Genomic DNA, 22,378 nt, shown 5'->3' with positions numbered 1-22,378 from the left:
CAAGGTGTACTGTAGAAGGCTGGAAATAAATTGAATACAAAATAGCATACAGGTGTATTGCTGGTGTATGGCTATATTAATGACATCAGTGAAATATCTACAACCTTGTCTGATCCCAAACAGAGTATTAGTTGTAAGCAGCACACTTTCAGATCAGCATATCCTGCAACCAATGACAAACAACAGTTCCTAAAAGCACTTTAAAAGGCTAACCTTACTGACTCTGCAGCCAAAACAGCCATTAGCTCTCCAGCTCTTGGGCGGAATTTATCCAGATCACTACTTTTTGACAAGCAACTTTGACCAGAGAAAACCCTAAGGGGACTTCAGTTAAAATATTAAGCTTTACTCTCTAGACAGAGCTATAAAACAAATGGCATAAAGTAGTACATTTAGTATGCAAATGAAATTACTGACAACTGTTAATCTTACTCCTCCGATACATATACAGCTTGTTTGCTTGCATATTTGAAAAAAACGGTTACTTACTTTCTCGTAACTGTTGTTCTTCGAGATGTGTTGTTCACATCCATTCCACATTAGGTGTGCGCGCGCTGCGTGCACGAGCATCGGAAACTTTTCCCCTTAGCGGCTCCCATCGGGCCGGCGGGGCCCCCTGAGTGGCGGCACTGCGCCGTGCATATATACCCCCGCTGGCCCAACCCCCTCCAGTTCCTTCTTGCCAGCAACTCTGACAGAGGGGTAGGAGGGTGGGTGGTGGAATGGACGTGAACACCACATCTCGAAGAACAACAGTTACAAGAAAGTAACCGTTTTTTCTTCTTCGAGTGCTTGTTCACGTCCATTCCACATTAGGTGAATCACAAGCTTACCTCTGGAGGAGGGCAGGAGTCCTGGAACAACTGCTCGGCGGACCGCTATGCCAACCGCCGCGTCCTCTCTGGCCTGCTGGTTGACCGCATAGTGGGTCGTGAAGGTGTGCACCGAGGACCAGGTGGCTGCTCTGCAGATCTCCTGGATCGGGACCTGTGCCAGGAATGCCATGGAAGTCACTTGCGCCCTGGTCGGAACACCTGCGAGCTCATAGCACGCCCGGATGCGGCTTGTAATCCAAGTCAAAATCCGCTGCGCCGACACTGGGAGGCCTTTCATCGTCTCGGCTACAGCCACAAACAGCTGCGCGGATTTACGAAAGGGCTTGGTGCACTCCAAATAGCATACCAGCGCTCGAAGCACACAAATGTCCTGGCCCAAATGGAATTGGGAGACCACCTTAGGGAGGAACTTGGGGTGCAGCCAGAGCTGAACCTTGTCCTTGTGAAATACTGTATACGGTGGCACAGGGGTGAGGGCCCTCAGTTCAGACACCCTTCTGGCCGAGGTAATGGCAAACAGAAATGCCACCTTCCAGGAAAGGTGGAGGAGGGAACAGGAAGTGAAGGGCTCGAAAGGGGGTCCCATGAGTTTAGAGAGGGCCAGGTTAAGGTTCCATGGAGGGACTAGTAGGCGGGAGTACGGGAACACCCTCTCCAACCCTTTAAGGAACCGTCCCACCATTGGGTGGGCGAACACCAAGCCCCCCAAGAACCCCGGATGGAAGGCGGAGATGGCCATCAGTTGCACTCTGAGTGAGGATGGGGCTAGTCCTTGCTGCTTGAGATGCAGAAGGTACTCCAGGATGGCCTGCACTGGGGCCTGGCACGGCCGCACCTGTCGGGGTTCACACCAACATGAGAACCTTTTCCACTTGGCCATATAGGCCGCCCTGGTAGAGGGCTTTCTACTGCCAAGGAGAATCTGTTGCACTGGAAGGGAGCACTGGCTCTCCAGGGCGTCAGGTGCTGTCAGATGCAGTGACTGTAGGTCGGGGTGGACAAGCCCTGTGTAATGAGGTCCCAGTGTAGGGGCAGGACTACTAGGGCCTCCACTGACAGCTCTAGGAACGATGTGTACTAGTGATGGCAGGCCCAGGCTGGGGCGATGAGGATCACCGCTGCCCTGTCCCTGCGCACCTTGAGTAGGACCTTGTGTACCAAGGGGAACAGTGGGAAGGCATACATCAAGCCCCTTCTCCACGGGATCGCAAACGCGTCCACAAGCGAGCCTGGGCTGCGGCCCTGGAACGAGCAGAACCGCAGGCACTGGGCATTGGCCCTGGTGGCAAAACAGGTCTACCCGGGGAAACCCCCACCTGCAGAAGAGCGAAAGTACGACGTCCGCCCTGAACGTCCACTCGAGCATGCGGTATGACCTGCTGAGGGAGTCCGCCAGCTCGTTTCATACCCCCGGGAGATCGGACACCTTGAGGTGAATTGCATGGGCTATGCAAAGGTCCCAGAGGAGGAGAGCCTCACGACAGAGTGATGAGGAACGAGCCCCGCCCTGTTTGTTTATATAAAACATGGCAGTAGTGTTGACAGTCAGAACAGTCACGCTGTGACCACTCAGAGTGGTGTGAAAGGTCTGGCAGGCGAGACGAAGTACCCCGAGCTCCTTCACATTGATATGGAGCGACCGCTCTGCTCCAGACCACAACCCCTGAGTCATGAGGTCCACCAGGTGAGCCCCTCATGCATGGTCTGATGCATCCGTCACCAGCATCAGGTCCGGCTGTGGGGCAGCAAAGGGGATGCCTTTGCAAACCACAGGCTGGGACTGCCACCACAGCAGAGAGTCCAGCACGTCCCTTGGGGCTGTCACTACCAAGTCCAGGGCGAGCCAAACCTGCAGAGTCCTGAGTCTCAGTCTGGCATGCCATTCGTGCATGCTGCCATGTGGCCCAGCAGCCGCAGGCAGCACCTGGCCGTTGTCATTGGAAACTGGCACAGGAAGGCCACCGCTCGCTGGAGAGCCCGGAATCAGGATACCGGAAGGCTTGCCCGGGCCTGCACCGCATCCAGTACCGCCCCGATGAATTCCACTCTGTGCATGGGTACAAGCGTGGACTTGGGGACATTGACGAGGAGCCCCAGTTCGTGGAACAATCTCAGGACCACCTCCACATGGCCCCACACTTCCGCCTCAGATCGGCCCGCTAGGAGCCAGTCGTCGAGGTACGGGTACACCCGCATTCTCTGCCTCCGTAAGAAGGCCGCCACCACCGCCATGCACTTCGTGAACACCCTTGGGGCCACGGCTAGACCGAACAGGAGAACCGCAAACTGGTAATGTTCTCAGCCCACGGTGAAGCGTAGGAACCACCGACGTGCTGGGTGGATGGCGATATGAAAGTACGTGTCCTTCATGTCGAGGGCAGTGTACCAGTCCCCCAGATCCAGGGAAGGGATGATGGTGCCCAGAGAGACCATGAGGAACCGGGCCTTGACCAGGAACTTGTTGAGTCTGCGCAGGTCTAGGATGGGGCGAAGGCCCCCTTTGGCCTTGGGGATGAGGAAGTACCGGGATAAGAACCCCTTCCCCCTTAGGCTGTGTGGCACCGCTTCTACCGCCCCCGCCTCTAGCAGCGAGCAGACTTCCTTCTCTAGGAGATGCTCATGAGAGGGGTCCCTGAAGAGGGACAGGGAACGGGGGGGAGGGAGGCGAACTGCAGCGAGTACCCATTCCTCACGTGTGTAAGACCCAACAGTCTGACGTAATGGTGGACCACGCACGGGAGAAACGGGACAGGCGGTTCAGGAAACAAAGGGACGGATCCAGTGATTGGTCTGGTATGCTGTCCTCAAGCGCATCTTCAAAAGCCTGGCTTAGTACCCAGCTGGGGTTTGTGCTGGCCTTGGTTCTGGCCCGGCGCATTATTGTTACTATTGTTGTCGCGCCGTCGCCTCTTATCCCTGCCTCACCTACAGTAAGGCTCATGCCTACGGCGAGGCTGGTACTGGCATTGAGGGGGAAGCTGTGGCTTAAAGGGCTTCCTCTGGGTTGCCGGGATGTGCATACCCAGCGACTTAAGCGTAGCTCGCGAGTCCTTGAGGCTATGCAGCCTCATGTCTGTCTGGTCAGAGAAGAGCCCGGACCCTTTGAAGGGGAAGTCCTGGAGTGTATTCTGGATCTCGGGCGGCAGGCCTGACTCCTGGAGCCACGCCGAGCACCTCATGACCACCTCTGACGCGACTGTTCTAGCCGCGGCATCTGCCAAATCCATGGAGGCCTTGAGAGAGGTCTTGGGTACTGCCTTGCCCTCATCCACCAGGGCCATGAGCTCCTGTTGGGAACCTTGCGGGAGGTTGTCCTTAAACTTCCCCACTACCACCCAGGAGTTGAAATTGTGCCTGTTGAGGATGGCTTGCTGGTTCGCAATCCTCAACTGAAGGTCCCCAGATGAGTACACCTTTCTGACAAAAAGGTCCAGATGTTTCGCTTCTTTGGCCTTAGGGGCCGGGGCCTGCTGTCCATGGCACTCCCTTTTGTGTACTGCTGAGACCACTAGGGAGCATGGACTCAGGTGGCTGAACAGGAACTCATAGCCCTTAGATGGGGCAAAGTATTTACGCTCCACTCCTTTGGCCGTTGGAGCGCTGGAGGCCGGGGTCAGCCATATAGTCTTATAGTTGGACTGAATGGTCTTAACGAGCGGGAGTGCTATACTGGATGGATGTTCGGGGCTCAAAATGTCCACCTTGGGGTCCTCCTGCTCAACCGTCTCCTTGGCCTGCAACCCCAAGTTTTGGGCGTTGCAGCAATTCCTGGTGGGCTCTATGGTCTATCAGCAGAGGGCCAGACACCTCTGTACCTGCCACCGCCTCATCGGGGGAAGATGAGGAGGTTAGCTGCTGCTCGACCCCCTCTGGTTGGTCCTCCTGCTCCCCTTCTCCCGTGGGAGGGGCCTCCAGCTCAGGCCAGGGCGGGAGTCCATGGGATGGCACTGGGCTCGGTGCCGGTCTCTCCAGTTTATGCTGGAGGCCTGGATACTGTAGCCTCCGGCACCCCCTGGCATCGGTGTGGGGACCAGGACCGCTGCACTGAGTAACTTGCCCTGGACGGGGCCTCTTGGCACTCCTGATTGGCCCTTCTGGACCCCCTGGGCCTATGGCCTGGCGTCCCCCACTGGGGTTGCCAGCTCCCCTGAGGGTCCCTGCTGTCTGGGGCCCGGTGCAAGAAGCTATAGTGGCCGGAGTCGGCGCTGGACTGCAGCAACGCCAATCACGAAGGCCACTGCGGTGCCAATGATCGGCGCCCGCGGGAGAACGAGCGTCTCCTGGCTGAGTGGGGGCAGTACCGGTATCCCTGGGACTGGGACCAGGGTTCCCTGGACCGGGATCGTCTGCAGGAGTCCTCTGGCGAGAGCCGTCTCAACTCCTCCCGGTGCCGGTCTCTGGGTGGTGCCAGAGAGCGGCATGGCCTTTCCGGTGCTTCTTCACGGCGACCCACTGCCCGTGCTGCAACCTCCTTCTGGGCCGCTGGCAAGTATGAGTCCGCGGAGTTGGCGCTTGACTGGGACCAACTCCGGGAGCAGTGCCGGAACGGTGTCCTCGAGAGGCACACCATTGCTGGCTTACCCCTCAATGGCACCTGAGGCATGGGTGCCAGAGGGTTCTCCCCATACGGGAGGGGGCTCGCCGCCAACAGCTCGATGAGGTCCTTTGCAGCCTCAAAGGTGCCAGGCACAGAGGGCTGATCCGTTATGTCCTCGAGCCCATTGTTCGCACTGAGCTCACTTAGGTCTGGGCTCGGTGGGGCTTGTGCTGCCGGGACCGCCGGTTTCAGCGCCAGTACCGCGGCCTTCCCGCTCTCATCGGCGCTCGGGGCCTTGGGAGGCGCCGGCCTCCTGTGCAGGGAACAACCGTGCCTTCCTTTTGGCTGCACCGGGGGCCACACTGGGGAGGATGAGCAGTGCCAGGGCCTAGCCTGGTGCTCTGGGGCCGACAGTTTACGGTGCTTAGCCGGTGCCAGGTCTCTCGACAGCTCTGGGGTACTATGCACCGAGGAAGCCTGAGCCGGCGTTGGGCACTCCAGGTCCAGTAGCTGCAATGCGGTCTCCATCAACAGTTGCTTTCGACTAAAGTCTCTTTCTTTCCTTGTCCTTGGCTTAGACGCCCTTGCAAATCCTACACGGTTCAGTTTGATGTCCATCCCCAGGGCAACGTAGACACAAGTCGTGGGGGGTCACTAACTGGCACAGGTTTGCGGCACGTGGTGCAAGCCTTGAAACCGTGGGCCTGCGGCATGCCCTGCGGTCTGGGGCGGGTGCTGGAGGCCTCCAAGCACCTAATGATTTAAGTGTCCACAATAGGTATGTTAACGAACTGATAACAGCTACTCTAAAGGCTAAGGGACTGCTCTTCTACGAGAGAGCGCGAGGGAGAGAGAGACGTTCCAATGCCACCACAGATGGTAAGAAGGAACTGGAGGGGGTCAGGCCGGCGGGGGTATATATATATATATATATATATATATATATATGCACAGCGCAGTGGCACCACTCGGGGGGCCCCGCTGGCCCGACGGGAGCTGCTAAGGGAAAAAGTTTCCGACGCTCGTGCACACACACCTAACATGGAATGGACGTGAACAAGCACTCGAAGAAGAACCTATGTAACAGGAGCTGTGGTACTTATCCTGTAGGTGAAAGGTTCTGATTTCACTCCTGTTGACACTCTTGTGAACGGACTATAGTTCAGGAAAAGGGACTACAGTTTCAATAGTTATTGTCATATGGTCATTTCACCTCTTTGCCATAGGCGTAGTTTGACTTCTACATTGCGGGCGGGGGTTGCAGCTTGCAGAGAGCACCCATCTGATACTACCCTCCATTCTTCTTGGCTCTGTGCGCTGTTCCTGCTTTGAGGGCCAGTGCATGGGGTGCGGAGGTAATGTTTCAGTCTCCCTTTCCTTCTCTGCATCCCCAGAGGAGTTAGCAAGGGAGCAATCACGGGGGCTGGAATCATACCTGGTGCTTGTAAAATCTGTGTAAAGGGTCCTCCTTGTGCCCTCCCCATCTATTTGGTAAGGGCCAAATAGATGCCGGTTCTATTAAACTATGTAAGGCAACAAAGTTCAGTGTTCAGAAATCAAAGTCATCTTCTAGAATTCTACTGCTCAGGGACACAGCAAGGCTGAAAACCGGAAAGAGCTTTTAAAACCTATATTGTTAAAAGCTATTTGAAGTAAAGCTGTTCTAGGAATGAGGAATATGAATAGATACGCCTCTACTGATTCAACAGCCAGTTAGTTACCAGTGTGTTTGACTTGGCATTTTTCCAATATAGGAAATGAATTACACTGAAGGTGCTTTGTAAACACAAATTAACAGAACTTTAATTTTATCTGCAAGACCTATGACACATACAGTCCATATGCTAAATCCTCTTGTAATAGGAGACAGAAGAATGAGGTTTAAAAAAAACCACTTGCTTTTTATGGTCTAGCTTGACCCTGAATCCCACATAGTGCAAGATCATGAGAAACACAAATAGGGTGAGAGGACACTGGTAAAAATGCCTGTGCCCCATCTACATTAGCATTTCCACCAGCCCTAGGCTAATTTTCTGAAAATTGCCAGCACAGACAAGGCCTTTCACTAACCATATGTGTGGCTATTTCTCAAGTGGAGTAAGCAGAGTAGTCAGAAATCTGTTCAGAGCACTAGCCCTTCCTACACAGAGTCTAATAATTCCTCTGTTTAGAAGTGCAAAAGTAAAAATGGCAATGATCAGGAAAACCGGCTTCAGCACTCCTAGCCACAGTTGAAAAACTGTGATAGAGTACTTAGAACTGAAGGATAAATTTCATTTCATAATGTCTTCATACTGACAAATTCCATTTAGCAGGAACACCCACCCAGCATAGCATCTTGAAATCATAGAGGATCGGAGTTTCATTTACCCTCTGGCAGTGTAAATAGCCTAACGTACATAATAATCAGGCCCCTGTAAGCTCCTCGGTCTGGGTCGTGTCCCCTTCCCCCACCCCCCACTGTGGACACTAATGGAAAAATGGTATATGGAAAAATGATTTTAAAAAATACTAGTACCCAGTTTCGACAAGGTCTTTTCCCAGTGTTAGCACTGCTGCAGCTGCACTAATTCTAAACCAGGGTGGGAAAAGTGCCAAAAATTCCCACTGGAAACACACCAGTTAGTATATCTAAGTTATTTAGAGCAGTGGTTCTCACATGTGCCAGTGGTCTGAAGAGGTTCTAGCATAAACGAGAAGCCTACACATTTGAAAGACAAGGTGGTCCCACCATACCATCAAGTTTCAATTGTGCAGGCATCACTTCAAGTTGAGTGCCTTTATATTCCTCCCAGAGTTCCCTTGTACATGTATGCCTGTTTGCATTGTTTCACAGAAAATAAGCCAGTCTACTAACATGTCTCTTTGTTGGGCACCTCTTTGAGCTAATTTCAGCCATGATCAAATTCGTTGATGACACTAAAATAGAGGAAGGGTGGCCAAATAAAACAAAAAATATTCCACACAAAATGAGCTGGAGAGATTCAAGCTGTAGGAATAGCAGACAGTGATAGGATATATGGTATGAATAATTACTGAGTTTTATAACATATATGAGAAAATAGACTGCACAGATACAAAATGGGTGGAAGTAACCAATTATATACTCAGCACTGAGTGAGGTTATTTTCATCTGGTCACCTTAAACATTGTTCAGTTATTACATTTTCATATAATCACTCACTAGAAGGTGTGGGAACAGGATTGGGAGCTTCTGAGAGAAGATGACATTAAAATGTTTAAGAACTACTGATTAGGAGCCTGCTACAAGAAGTTACAAAAGAGCATTACAGCAGAGAATGCAAAAGATATTTATGAAGCTTCAGTGAAACTAGACAACTTTTCCAGCCAGCGAAGACTTACACAGTTCCTATATAAAGCATGATGAATTAATATTGGAAAAAGAAAAAAATCTGTATGCAAGTCATTTTAATAAATAATGAAAGGGGGGGGAATCAAAGCAGACCCTTGATTATTTTTATTTTGTGTATGCACAGGTTTTACATGGGTTACAATAGTGCTACATCCTTCTTCAAATGACACATGAACCTAAAAAAACGAGGAGTCTGGTGGCACCTTAAAGACTAACAGATTTATTTGGGCATAAGCTTTCTTTCGTGGGAAAGCTTATGCCCAAATAAATCTGTTAGTCTTTAAGGTGCCACCAGACTCCTCGTTGTTTTTGTGGATACAGACTAACACAGTATGCATCAGAGGGGAAAGATAACATGAAACTCATTTGCCCTTCTGAGGCAATGACTCTTTCATTAGCTTCAATAAATCAAACCATCCAGCTAAAAATTTTAAGTCTGACTTTGTCATAAATTTCTTACATCTTATAATTTACGCTGCATAGAAATGTGAATAGACAAAACTACATGAAAGAATTAATGGAAGATATTGGCATAATGCGACTGAAAACTACGCAGTATTTGCATCTTTCCTAACTTTAGCCACACTTCCAATAAATACATTAGTTTAAACTGTCATTCTAGTTGTGTATTAGCAAGCTTTTTATATTCTGCTGGCAAAGTGGATTTGCAGCCAACAAGCCTTCAACCTATTTCAGTTTTTTTAGCTTACATTCTTGTTAGATGATTTCCGCTATATCAGCGTCTACTCTCCTATATTATCTTAAACGGTTCTTGTTCGTTGTTGTCATACAGAGCAAAACAACAATATTTTCAGTGCCAAAGTCAGCTCTGCAAAGTAACTACTGAAATTCCAGTGGAAAAATATAAAGCTCTGTATAGTACAAGCCGGTATGCTGAAACCTACCTCTCCCTGTGTTATATATATAAAAATAAAATACATTTCATGTGAAAGCTTTAGTAAGTTCCCTTACAAAAAACAAACTTGCTATGTAAAAATCTATTGATCTCTTGATTTTCACAACTGACATTCAATTTTAGATAATTTGCCAATCTACAAAAGTTTATAAAGGTTTTTATCAATTTCCTATATAAAACTGCATTGTACACATAACAAAAGGAAATATATTACTATTACACCAAAATTTAAAAAAAAAACAAAAAAACATCCTCATACGTACCTGTAACCATTTTTGTAACAAAACGCTATACAATGTTAATACGTAAACAGTGGTTTTTGTCTTCTACAGAAAGTATAGTATATAAGAATAGTATATAGATTTTAAAATGTCAGTATATAATATCTGACATTTTAAAATCATCATCAGGCTGGCAGATCTCGTCAATTATAACTTCTTCAAAAATTAAAACTACATAGAAATAGCCTCAAGAATTGATCTGACTTATAATAAGTTGCAAAATAAGTTGTATTTAAACAAGGCAAAAGCTCCTTATAAGGTGACATTTTGGGAAACTCTTGTGTGTAAATATTATCCCTTTGATCATACTAAGCTCCTTCTCCCAACACTACTCCACCAAACAAAAAAATATTTACTGTATTGTGAGAGACAGAATATAACCCAGGTTCACACCCTACACAGTATTGTAACAATCTTTGTACAAAGTATACTTTGTAAGGTGTCTTGTGAAAACTCAATTTGCTGGTCAGTACTGTTCTAGTGTAAAATACGTACAGCAACATTGTATGTGAAGTTATAAGATTCCCTGTATGATGTTATTAACATACATTTCAAACCCCACAGTCCTGCCCAGGCAGAAGTCAGGTCTGTCCTAAACAAAGGAAGGAATGTGTGCTTGACTTAATTTGATTACCCTGTACACTGCTTAAATGCAAACAGGAAGTTCAAAACACGTGGAAAAAGCCAACAGGGAACATCCTTCCACATAGACTCTGTCTCTTGGGTCTCAGATGGCAATGTTTTTCAAGAGGGAGTCAAAACATAAAAAGGAGGGATAAACATCCCAAAGCACCCTCTCTCTGCCCATACCCATTGCATTCACTGCACCTGAAGAGACAAAGAAAGCAACCTTTGGACTCCAGGGGAGCGGTCTTGACCTAAAGAGTTTGGTCAGTGAGACTGCTGAAAGCATGTGGTGAGAAAACTTTGCTTTGAATCTAACATAGCTTGTTAAGTTAGGCATCTGTAAGCATTTTGTCCTTATTTTTTCTTGTAACCATGTCGGACTTCTATGCCTCATTACTTGCACTCACAATATCTCTCTTTAATCTTTCTCTAGTAAATAAACTTGTTTATTGTTTTATCTAATCCAGTGTGTTCAAGCTGAAGTATCCAGGTAACTCCATTTGGGGTAACAAGTTGTGTGCATAATTAGTCCCTGAAAGGAATAAAGGACTCAGTAGATTTGTACTGTCTCGGAGAGGGCTGGGCAATAAAGGACATACATTTCTGGGGGGAAATCTGGGATTGGGAGGGTGCTAGGGTCACCCTGTAGAATAACCCAGGCTGGTAAAAAAACCAAGGTGTGCCTGGTTGGCTGTGTGCTGGGAGTGACTTACATGCTGGAGGCTGTTTGTGAGCAGTCCAGACTCGAGGCTACAGTAGCAAAGCATTTTAAATGGCACTCCAGGTTAGAGGGCAGGGGTGACACAGCTACTCATTAGTATGGACTGTACTATGTCACACTGCAAAAACCAGCCACAACAATTTAAACCACACACCAACCGGTAACTTTGCAAGTGATCCCTTAGTTAACAAAACGTCCGAATTTAACGTCTGGTCACTGAACATTTGTTACAACCAATCTGTGGTAGAGAAATGTGGCTTTATCAGCAGTGCACAAAATGAACAGATCCTGGCTCAGGAAACTAGTTGCTCAGGAATTCTTTGTGAAAGCATGCAAACAGAATTGCACAGCCTCCCCCAAAACATGGAATGTTCCTTAAGCCAGCTAATGGTCAATTGTGTACTGTGGGAACCCATTTTGCCTTTAGTTTGTGATATTTCTAACCTTCCCATGCCCCATTTTCACAAATAAATGACTATTATTAACCAACAACTGTTATAGACCAACCCCAGAAACAAATCCTCAACCACTACACGACCCCTGAATAAACAGGCTTTGCACAGGGATTCTCCCTGGGGACCAAGGTTCATGGAACCATCTCTTCAGGCTGGGGGGGATGGGGGGAGAGAACTGGAATCACAGCATGGCCATTGCTGCAGCATCTTTCCCAGCTTTTGTACTCTCAATTCGTTAGGATGCAACTGGCCATGCTCAAGTAACCCCTGGCTACTTCCTCATTCCTCTTCTAGCCCACCCTGCACTATCCCTAGCCCTCCCCCGCCCTCATTCTGCAATGGAGTAACCACTAAAATCCTTGGGTACAGGGTACAGCAGAGTCTCCCTGTGTGTGCCCTCCTCATCCTGCCCTTCCTCCACACAGCAGAACCACACCACCACTGTTTGGAAAAGCTGGGCAGGATCTTGCTTATTGATCAGGGGACACAGGTGAACAAGGACAAACATGGGGATGGATTTTAAGCGGCAGGCCACTTTATTAAAACTTCACATCCAAGAAGGGCACTATCTACCATCTACCCATGCCAGGCATTAGGTGCATCCAGTGCAGGGTTCACAGAGCATTTATCATATAGCTCATACTCAGGGTAGCCTCCCTAGTGCCGATGCGAATGTTTCATCTTCCTCTGCTGAATCCTCTCCTTTTCCTCCTCCAAAGGGGACTGAAGGTACCAAAGAGGGTTCCTACTCTCCAGATCTCCATTTTTCCATAGACCTGGGGTCCACCAGAGAAATCACGTCTCTTATTTTCTGGTTGCTGGCTCTTTGGCCTATTATCTGCACTGGACACCAGCCTCAAGTGGCTAAAAATGGTGAAAGAGGTCTGAGAAACCCCAGGCCGGGTTTAATTAAGTGACTGTAGAAATCAAGAGCCAATCAACTTGCATCTGTCTGGCCAACGAACAAAGGGGTACTCAGTGGGAGGAGGGGGTCTATTCCTGTATAAATTCCCCTTTATCCTAAGCTATCCAGCACCTTGAGGTTCCAATCAAGTTTCTCATCCATTAGATCAGTGGGTGTCAGTGCACTCAAAATGAACTAGGATAGTGTGATGATGTATTTCCTCCGCCTCCTTATTTCAGAGAATAGCAACAGGAAATAAAACCACAACAATAAAAAGAGGGATTTCTTCTTCAATTTATATAACATACAGGCTGAGTTTCATATCCTTCCTTAAGCAACTTCCTGCTCTTGTGATTCCAGTGAGATGCTGGAAGATAAAAAATGGTATCCGTTTGTCATGTCAGAATTAGGGCAAGAGAAATTGCATGCAACAAGTATAGATAGGTACTTCAGTCTCTCTTCAAGATAAGCAAGTCATGTTTTCTAGAGAAGCTAAAAAAGAAACATGGATCACACAAAAGGAAATATAGTTGGAAACAATGGGAAAGCTATTGCATCTACCAACTCACATTCCTGCTAGTACATGAGGGAAATTGTCTTTCACACTTAGTTTGCTTTGCTTTGCAAGGGGCTCTTTTTGTTTTTTAATGATTTTGTGTGACTGAAAGCAGAAGTTGAATATTTGGTCAGACAACAGTTTTCGGCACAATATACTGTATATTACAGAGTGTGTGTGTGAGAGAGAGAGAAAGAGAGAGCGCGCGCGCGCGCACATGCACGCACACTAGCTTACTTCACCTATTCACTTCCATGAAAAAATGTATTCAAACACTTTTAAAAAATAAATCAATTATGGTATTTAATCAAATAACTGAATCTGGCTATAATTACAAACCAAAATAAATATTCTGTGCTCAATACATCCAGCTTCATAGTGTGAAAAATATTTATTATGGATGCTGAAAGGCCAAGTTCCTCCAGTTTGTTCAGTATACATCTTTTTCATTACCCAGACAGGACAATCAAAATGAAAATACATTTTAATAAAATCTTACCTCAGCCTCTCCTCTTCTTTCTTGCGAAGGCTGAAATCTCGTTGGACCACCTGAAGAACATGCTCTGCTTCATCATCTGTCAAACCAGATAGATCCAGTTTCCTCCCCATTATTTGATCTATCCTGGATATAAACAATAAAAAAGTACCTGAAATCATAAAAGGCAACAAAGTACCAAGTGAACAACTTGAAAGCATTGTGTGGACTTCAATGAATTCATAAAATAAAGGACTATTGTGGCCATAACATCAGCGGACAAGAGAATCTCTTTGTATTTTATTCTTTTTTAAAACCTCTAACCTGCACAAACATTTAGGGGGATTGTGCACCACAGTTAATTTCATTCATTCCATCTTGATTTCAAATAGGACCTCAAAAGTTATTTTCAAAAATGGGCAAATATTATTTCTATCACTTGGTAAGTGGCAACACTGCTACTCTACCTACAAGTAATATGTTACGGTGACCAAAAAGAAATTTAGAAATTCCAAGAGTTCAAAATCAAATCAACTACATGTAGACTTTGGAAACCAATAAAATACAATTTTATTTCCAAGAAAAGCATCGGATTTTTTAACAATTTCCACTGAGATCCCAATGAAGGAGTGAGATTCATGCTTCTGGAATGCCTTGCCCTATTGGACTAAATACCTCAAGGTACCAGTTTGGTCTTAATCCATCTAGAAATGTTTTTTCAGAAAACTGCCATTCAATAATGTTCCTAACAGAAATTTGACCGACCCTGAACAATTCTGCATCAAAAATACGTGGAAAAAAGGAAAACACTCAGATTGGAAGATTCACCACAAACCAATGCACTAAATAATTACTAATTTCACTTTAGCCTTGAAGATTGGAAAACAAAGTTAAGTGTTGAACAAGTAAACCATCAGTATATCTATAGAAACAGAAGACCTGAGACAAAGAGCATCGGATTTACAGGATAATGCCAGACAAGTTAATGAGATCCATTAGGAGCTAAAACTACAGTGTAAAGCCTAACAAAATAATTGGAAGACTTAGAAAAGCATAGGAGTTGAGAAAACATCGAAATAATCGGACTGAGAGAACATAAAACAGGAAAATTCAATAAAATATTTGAGGCCTGGATATGAGAATTTCTGCAAATGGATAGCAACAAAAAAAATCATTAAATTTGAAACAGAAGTACAAAACAGGTTCAAATTAAAAACAGGAAGTGTAAAAAACAGATTTGCTGGCAAACAAAGAGCAACAAGGCTGTAAGACTACAACTCCTCTGATCATCAGCACAAAATTTTGGACATGTCTCACGCCAAAACAAAAACTCAAAGGAGGAAAGAAGAGGATCTCATTCATCTAGGATTATGCCATCAATATACATAACAGGAGAGGAGAATTTAAAAATAAAAATTGCATAAACAGCTCCACAATATACAAAATTTGCTCTCCAGTCTGGTCATCCCAAAAATCACCTATGAAAAGAACAAACTCCTCCTCATCACCAGCAGATGTTCAGTTTTCTCTACATGGAATCAAAAATGACCTCAAAACCTTATGAAATAGTTTTACAGCTAAGAAAATATATTGAAATGTATTTACCTAAGGGACTAAATTAGTTTAGAGCTCATTACTTAAGCACTTCGATTATCCCAATCATGATATTATCAGTCTCCCCCAAGTAGTTATGGAACAGAAAGTGGCTGATGGGACAAAAAGGAAATGGTCAAGCATTCTAAAAGCCCTAAACGTGAAACAGAGAAGGGGCTGTGAAAAATGCAATTCCGAGAGCCTGCACCTACCTGTTTGGGAAATGATGGCCCAACAGTCTGTGTGTTTTCATTTTTGTTTGTTTTGTTTAATAAATTGGTAAGTTCAACTATCAATACTGGCTCCTGTGAAAATTTTACCAGTAAGGGAACCCAGAAACCATGCATGCTATTCATAGTTTTATACGGAAGCCACAGTATCCAATCACTGAAGATCCATTTTGCATTCTTAATGATTTCATATAAAAACTTACAAAGAACTCTCTGAAATTCTTATGTCTAAAATTTTCAGCAGCTTTGTATCTATTACAAGTTTAAAACCATCTCTTCTAAGAATGTGTATAGCCCAAAGATATATCTGAGCAATACTCTGAATAAATAAAATTATGGCGTGGAATTAAGTGACCTTTGTGTTAGAGCAAGTGGTGAAAGTGTGAAACGTGCTACATTTCATCCTGAAATAACTTTCCAAAATAAGATGGCCCATTTGTTGCCAACACTCAATTGAAAATGCATTTGTGTTGTTTATACTGTATTTTATCTGCTCCAATTCTTTAGTTTTCAGTTCTTTGAAAGGGAACTTCATATACCTGGAAAGAGAATATCATTTATCTTTTTCTACTTGTTAGGCTATTGCTGAACTTTAATATTCACTAACTAAAATTTCTTATTTTGCCACTCAGAATATAAATAGATGTAATTAATGGTATGCTAGATGAAATCAAAGACATTGTTAATAGATGTCTGAAATTAGATTACGAATTCTTTGGGTGAGGAACTATTTCTTAATGTGTATCTGTACATTACTAGGCACAATGAGGCTGTGATCCTGATTTGGTCCTTTGTGTGTTACCACAAAGCAAAACCCACACATTTATAAGTTTTAAACAAATGACAGGAAAATTCCTATCAAAAGGACATTTTAAAAATAAAATTACTAACTTTAATAGGTAATAGAAAATTAGTGCCATGGAAACAAAGGACCGTATATCATCCCTTTTCCCCAACTCTTTCTTCATAGCAGGTGAGGGAATAAGTTAAAATAGAGGCAAAATCTTACTAATATACATAGGCAAGAACAGAGACTAACAGTTTGCACCCCTCTATGCACACCAAGACCATTAATACCTGCTGGAAGTTTCAGCAGAAGCTGCAAGAGTTTGCCAGTGGAACAATGGATTATAGAGGGGCTTTTCCCCAGTGCAGCTCCATACCCTCTCCCAGCAGACAACCTTCCCTCTATCCCAAACACACAACCTGCACAATGAGACACTGAGGCTTTTAGCCCTCTACACCTACCCTAGGAGAAGCGAGTGTCCTCAGCAAAACTTGCTGGCAGCAGTCTGAGGACAGTTCAGTGTAGCAGCATGGAGGAGTATGTCCTGTACGCTTTTTCTTTCCGATCTAAGGAGACCCAATGCAGCACTCATCTTAGGGCTTTTTATAGTACCCAAAACAAAAAAAATGTAAAAAACACTTCAAGTGGAGGGCCTCATCTCTGCCCCTGCCAGACAGCAAGTTGAACTGGAACCAGAGAACCAGTTCAAACTGGGGAATTTTGTGGTTTGTTTGTTTTTAAAAACTTGAAGCATAACCAAACCCAACCATAATTTTCTCCTACCTGCTGAACCAGAACTGAACTGAAAAGGCCTGCCCCAGTATGATGAGATTAGGGTTGCCAGGTATCCGGTTTTCAACCAGAATGCCTGGTCAAAAAAGGACCCTGGCAGTTCTGGTCAGCACCACTGACTGGGCTATTAAATGTCCGGTAGGCAGCGCAGCGGTGCTAAGGCAGGCTCCCTGCCTGCCATGGCTCTGCGCGGCTCCTGAAAGCAGTGGCATGACCCTTCTCTGGCTCCTACGCGTAGGGGCAGTCAGGGGACTCTGCACACTCCCCCACCCTGCCCCAAGCACAAGCCATGCAGCTCCCATTGGCCAGAAACTGTGGCCAATGGGAGCTGCGGGGACAGCGCCGGCTGACAGGGCAGTGCACAGAGCTGCCTGGCCATGCCTCCGCGTAGGAGCCAGGAGGAAAACATGCTGCTGCTGCTTCTGGGAGCTGCTTGAGGTATACTCCGTCTGGAGCCTGCACCCCTGACCCCCTCTGCGCCCAAACACCTTGTCCCAGCCCTGATCTCCCTCCCACACCCCAAACCCCATGCCCAGCCCCACCCCAGAGCCTGTACCCCCAGCCGGAGCCCTCATACACACCCTGTGCCCCAACCCCCTGCCCTAGCCCTGATCCCCCCTCCCACACCCGAAACTCCTCAGTCCCAGCCTCACCCCAGAGCCCACACCCCCCACCCCAGATCCCCCTCCCGCTCTCCAATCTCCTCAGTCCCCGCCCAGAGCACCCTCCTGCACCCCAAACCCTTCATCCCCAGCCCCACCCCAGAGCCCTCACCCCCCTACACCGTAACCTCATCCCAGCCTGGAGTCCCCTCCCACATCCTGAACCCCTCATTTCTGGCCCACCACAGAACCTGCACCCCCAGATGAGAACCCATACCCGTTCCCACATCCCAACCCCCTGCCTCAGCGCGGAGCCCCCTCCCATACGCCGAATCCCTCGGATCCACCCCCCAGCCCAGAGCCCCCACACACACCCCAAACCCTTCATCCCGGCCCCACCCCCTCCTGCACCCCAACTCCCTGAGCCAGCCCGGTGAAAATGTGTGAGCAAGTGACGGTGGGGACAGCGAGTCACAGAGGAGGGGAATGGAGTAAGCGGGGGGCAAGGCCTCGGATAAGGAGTGAGGCAAGGGGCAGGGCAAGGGCGTTCGGTTTTATGCAAGTAGAAACTTGGCAACCCTAAATGAGATGAGAATAAGACTAGAAGAAGGTCAGCCTACAAGAGTAGGGAGGAAGAAGAGAAGCACAGGAGCTGCCTGTATATCACATGAGGCAGCAAGGGGGCCGGCGACAGATGAACCATCTCTGAGAGCAGAGGTGGAATGCTCCCTGGTCCCAGAAGTTAACTCTTCGCCCCCACCCTTCCAAAAAAAGTAATGGCTCCCCAACCCTTCTCCCCCTTAGACAGGCCTCCTCCGACCCCATGCCCAAACCCTGGGGAAGCTCCTCCCTCCAATTGCCCCATTTGAGGCAGGGCCCATGCCGCAAACTTATTTCCCCACTGAAGTAAGCCACAGGCTTCACTCCCAACCCCCCACCCTCTAGGGCAATACCTGATACCCATCTCCAACCACCCCACCCCATCCCTGAGCAATTCTCTCTCTTCACCTACTCCAGCTGGTTATGACAGGCTCTGATTAGAGGAGTCAGAACAAGCTCTGCAAAAGTTTGCATGTTAAAAGAACTCGCATGGATCGGTGATGACTCAAGATCACCCCTCTCTGAATTGCTTCTCGGCTAAAACACAACCATACTTTATTAGATTCTGGAAATATGCAACTGGGCTGTGCTAATGTCTTTGGTTTATTTATAGTAACTATATTTCTATTGTAATTTATTACAGCAATGGAGAATCATAAGGAAAAAACAACAAAAATCCCATAAGAATGTTCTTCAAATATGACCATGCAAATAAAATAGCTATTTGTCCAGTTCAGAAACCAGAATCGTGTCAGGGAACCATGCTGCCAATCTGGAAAGGCACATTCAAAGACACCACCCTGAGGAGTAATCTGCAATTTCTTAAGGGGAAAAATGACAAAAGGACCACAACAATCCTGACGAACTCACATCAAGAAGTCTACAACAACATAAGATACTTTGGATTCCATGTTCACAACTCAGGCAATTGCAACAACAATTGATTAAGCTACCTTACTGGAGGCTCGCCTAGAATTAGTCACTGTAAAAAGGAGGACTATTGAAGCTAATAGAGGATTCAGGATTTTGTGAAATTGTTGACCCCATTCTGGAAGGGCTGGGGACGAAAATTACATTGAAATGCTGAAGATGGACGAGTCAAAGTTACTGCTGTAGCAGCCACCATTCAAGAGGGGGAATCACAAAACAAGTAAAAGGAAGACTAATTTCTTTGAAAGAGGGTTGTGCCACACAATTTGGCTGATCTGTTTTAAGAGAGTAACATTCAGTACATTGTTGCAAGACAAATTGCTCTTCTGACTCTACCACTGAAAGAGATCAAGGAAAGATGCATCTCTTGAATATTTAAAATCAATGATTCTTAAAGTTGTTGGTATGTCTGAAATCACTCCTAAGCGTATATGTAGTATTACAACAGATAATGGAGAAAAACAGTGAAAGCAGTGAAGTTAACAACTGAGGACCAGGGAATGGAAGAAGAACAACAACAAATTCAGGTGAAGGATAAATTATTTATTCTTTGGGGAAAAAGTTCAAGAAGAAGATATGGAGCAAGATTGGAATGATTTGACTCCTATGGTTGAAGCAGCTAGCCTTAATATATGTGCTGAGGCCATGGGTGTAACATTGAAGGGAATTTTCTATTTTGCCTACACCTTGTAGTTGAAGACTCCCTGAAAAACGTACCATCTCTGGTATAATTCATAAAGCTCAATATGTCCGTAAAAAATGAGAAATCAAACAATACTGGTAGAACTTCAAAAATTTAATTAAATTAAATTTAAAAACCCACTCTTAGTTTGTCCTGCCAAATGGCTCTCAACTTATAACATACTTGAGTGACTCTTGGAGTGCAGGGATTTCTGCCAGGTCATGGCCACCTCAAACCATGAGCAGAATGGAGTGTCACTGAAGGCATCACAATTGCACTGAAACCTGCTAAAGTGATAAGATTCTTCAATATGAAAAACTGACCACATGTGACTTTTATGGTGCCTAATTAAAATGCCAACTGGAAACATCAAAAGTCTCCTCTCCATTTACTGAATCCTTACTGGCTTCCGTGGGGGGGGATCTGTTTGAAAATTATATCTGTCTCATGTGTATATCTTGATCCTAGATATCAACTCCTACTGTCAGAAAGGGACAAAGTCAAGTCAAAACGTGGACAAAATTGGAAATGCTTCAGTCATAAGTAAAAATTAATAATGTCATAGAATCAATGTCAGAAACCTCTGAAATTGAAAGATTGGATGATGAATCGGAATATCATTTTACAGCTCATGAAATCTCCAAACACAAATATACCTGAATGAAGGAAAGCCCAAATAAGGATTGGGCCAATTCTTGGTCCATTTGCTGATAAGCCATGTCTCAGTAAGAAAGAAAACATATTGAACTGCTGGGAATGTCATAAAGATGGCATGATCGAGCTGTATCAATTGTCAGAAATTGTATTGGCAGGTTCAGCAACACAGAAGAGTGTTGAAACAACATTTTCGGGCCTGAAATTTATCCTTTCACCACAGAGTTCCAATATGACAGAGCAAATATTAGAAGATGTTATTTTAGTTCATTCAAACAAATTATTTATTTAAAAAATCGTGTTTATTTGACAACAGAAATACTAGGAAAACTCAAAAAATAAATAAATGGTCAAAAATCAAAATAGTTTCAATTTTAAATTAAAAAGGAGAGTTGAAACTTATTTCCACTAAGATTGAAATTTGATTTGAACCAGTAACAACCATTTTTTTTTTGGGTGGCTTGAATATGAACTGAATTTGAACACACCAAATACAACTTGAACGCAAACCGAATCACAAAAATACCTGACTCCAGAGGCCTGAAAACCCCTCTCTCAAAGGAATGAGAAATCAGAACCTCCCCATGATAAGACCCAGTGAATTTCCCAATTAACATTTCACTTCCATAGTTTTTCTGGGGGAAGGCATGAAGTAGTCCAAAAGAAAGTAAAGCTATTATCCAAGCAATTTCAGCAAATGCCAGGAAGAGCCTCTGTGGTAGGGCTTGCAATGTTCTGAGGCACCTACCACAACAGCTAGAAATCAAACAACTTTCACTGCTTTAGAAAAAGCAGACAGTCAACAATTTTTTGCCATTTTTGCACCAAATTTTATCTTCAAATATTCATTGCAATGTTTTTGGAAACTTAACCAAATTAGTATTTGAAAGGTTTATATTAGATTCCATCCATAAACCATGACCTGCCCACTTTCTGCCAACCTCCAAAAAATAACAGCTTTCCAGATAACTGTTCTTTGCAGTTCTAGAACACCTTTTCTCTGGTAATGTCAGAGCAATTTAAAATATTAATGAATTATGCCAGAAAACATTGTATTGGGCAAAAGAGTTAAATACCTTTTTTGTTTCGGTTTGCATCAAAAAAACTTAGCAGCGATTGGACAACTAACATAGTGAACATCAATGTAAACTGGGTAGGATTTGAGGCTCAGATAGAAAAAAGAACACGTTAAGAATTACTTAGACAAATTGGATGTTTTCAGGTTGGCAGGGCTGGATGAAATACATCCTAGAATACTTAAGGAAGAGGCTGAAGAGATCTGAGTCATTAGCAATTATCTTTGAGAACTCGTGAAGGATGGCAGAGACCACAAAGGACTGGAAAAGGGAAAATATAGTACCTGTCTACAAGAAGGGGAATAAGGACAACCCAGGGAATTATAAACCAGTCAGCTTAATTTCAGTACCTGGAACGATAATGGAGCAAATAATCAAAGAATTTGTAAGCACCTAGGAAAAAATAAGGTCAGTGCTCATTTCAACTAGAGTAAATGGTGGATTCTCTGTAACTTGATGTCTTTAAATCATGATTTGTGAACTTCAGTATGAGTTATGGGACAATTACAGAAGGGTGTGAATGAGGTTCTGTGGTCTGCAATGTGCAGATGGTCAGACTAGATAATCACGACGGTCTTTAAAGTCCATGAGTCAACTCAGATTTGTCAAGAACCAACCCTGTCAAACCAACCTAATATCCTTCTTTGACAAGGTAAACAGCCTTGTGAATAGGGGGAAGCTGTAGATGTGATATATCTTGACTTTAGGAAGGCTTTTGATATGGTCTCAAATGACCTTCTCATAGACACAA

General features: G+C 45.4%; 1 protein-coding gene across 5 annotated transcripts in view; it reads right to left on the bottom strand.

Annotated features, from left to right (window-relative positions):
* The window catches only part of MYRIP (myosin VIIA and Rab interacting protein), a 364,430-nt gene that overhangs the window by 321,472 nt on the left and 20,580 nt on the right, over positions 1–22,378 (bottom strand). For 3 of the 5 annotated variants that reach the window (XM_074945498.1, XM_074945502.1, XM_074945501.1), the window contains exon 2: positions 13,706–13,828. In XM_074945498.1, the coding sequence (XP_074801599.1) occupies positions 13,706–13,815 (110 nt within the window). In that variant the 5' untranslated portion in view covers positions 13,816–13,828. Of the gene's footprint in view, positions 1–13,705; positions 13,854–16,752; positions 16,761–22,378 lie in introns of those variants that run through there. The other 2 variants (XM_074945500.1, XM_074945499.1) reach the window with 2 other exon arrangements.

Source organism: Natator depressus, chromosome 2, assembly GCF_965152275.1.
Source record: "Natator depressus isolate rNatDep1 chromosome 2, rNatDep2.hap1, whole genome shotgun sequence".
In the NCBI taxonomy this organism is placed as follows: Eukaryota; Metazoa; Chordata; order Testudines; family Cheloniidae; genus Natator; species Natator depressus.
Note: the sequence above shows the minus strand (reverse complement) of the source record. Positions and strands in the feature narration are given on the sequence as shown.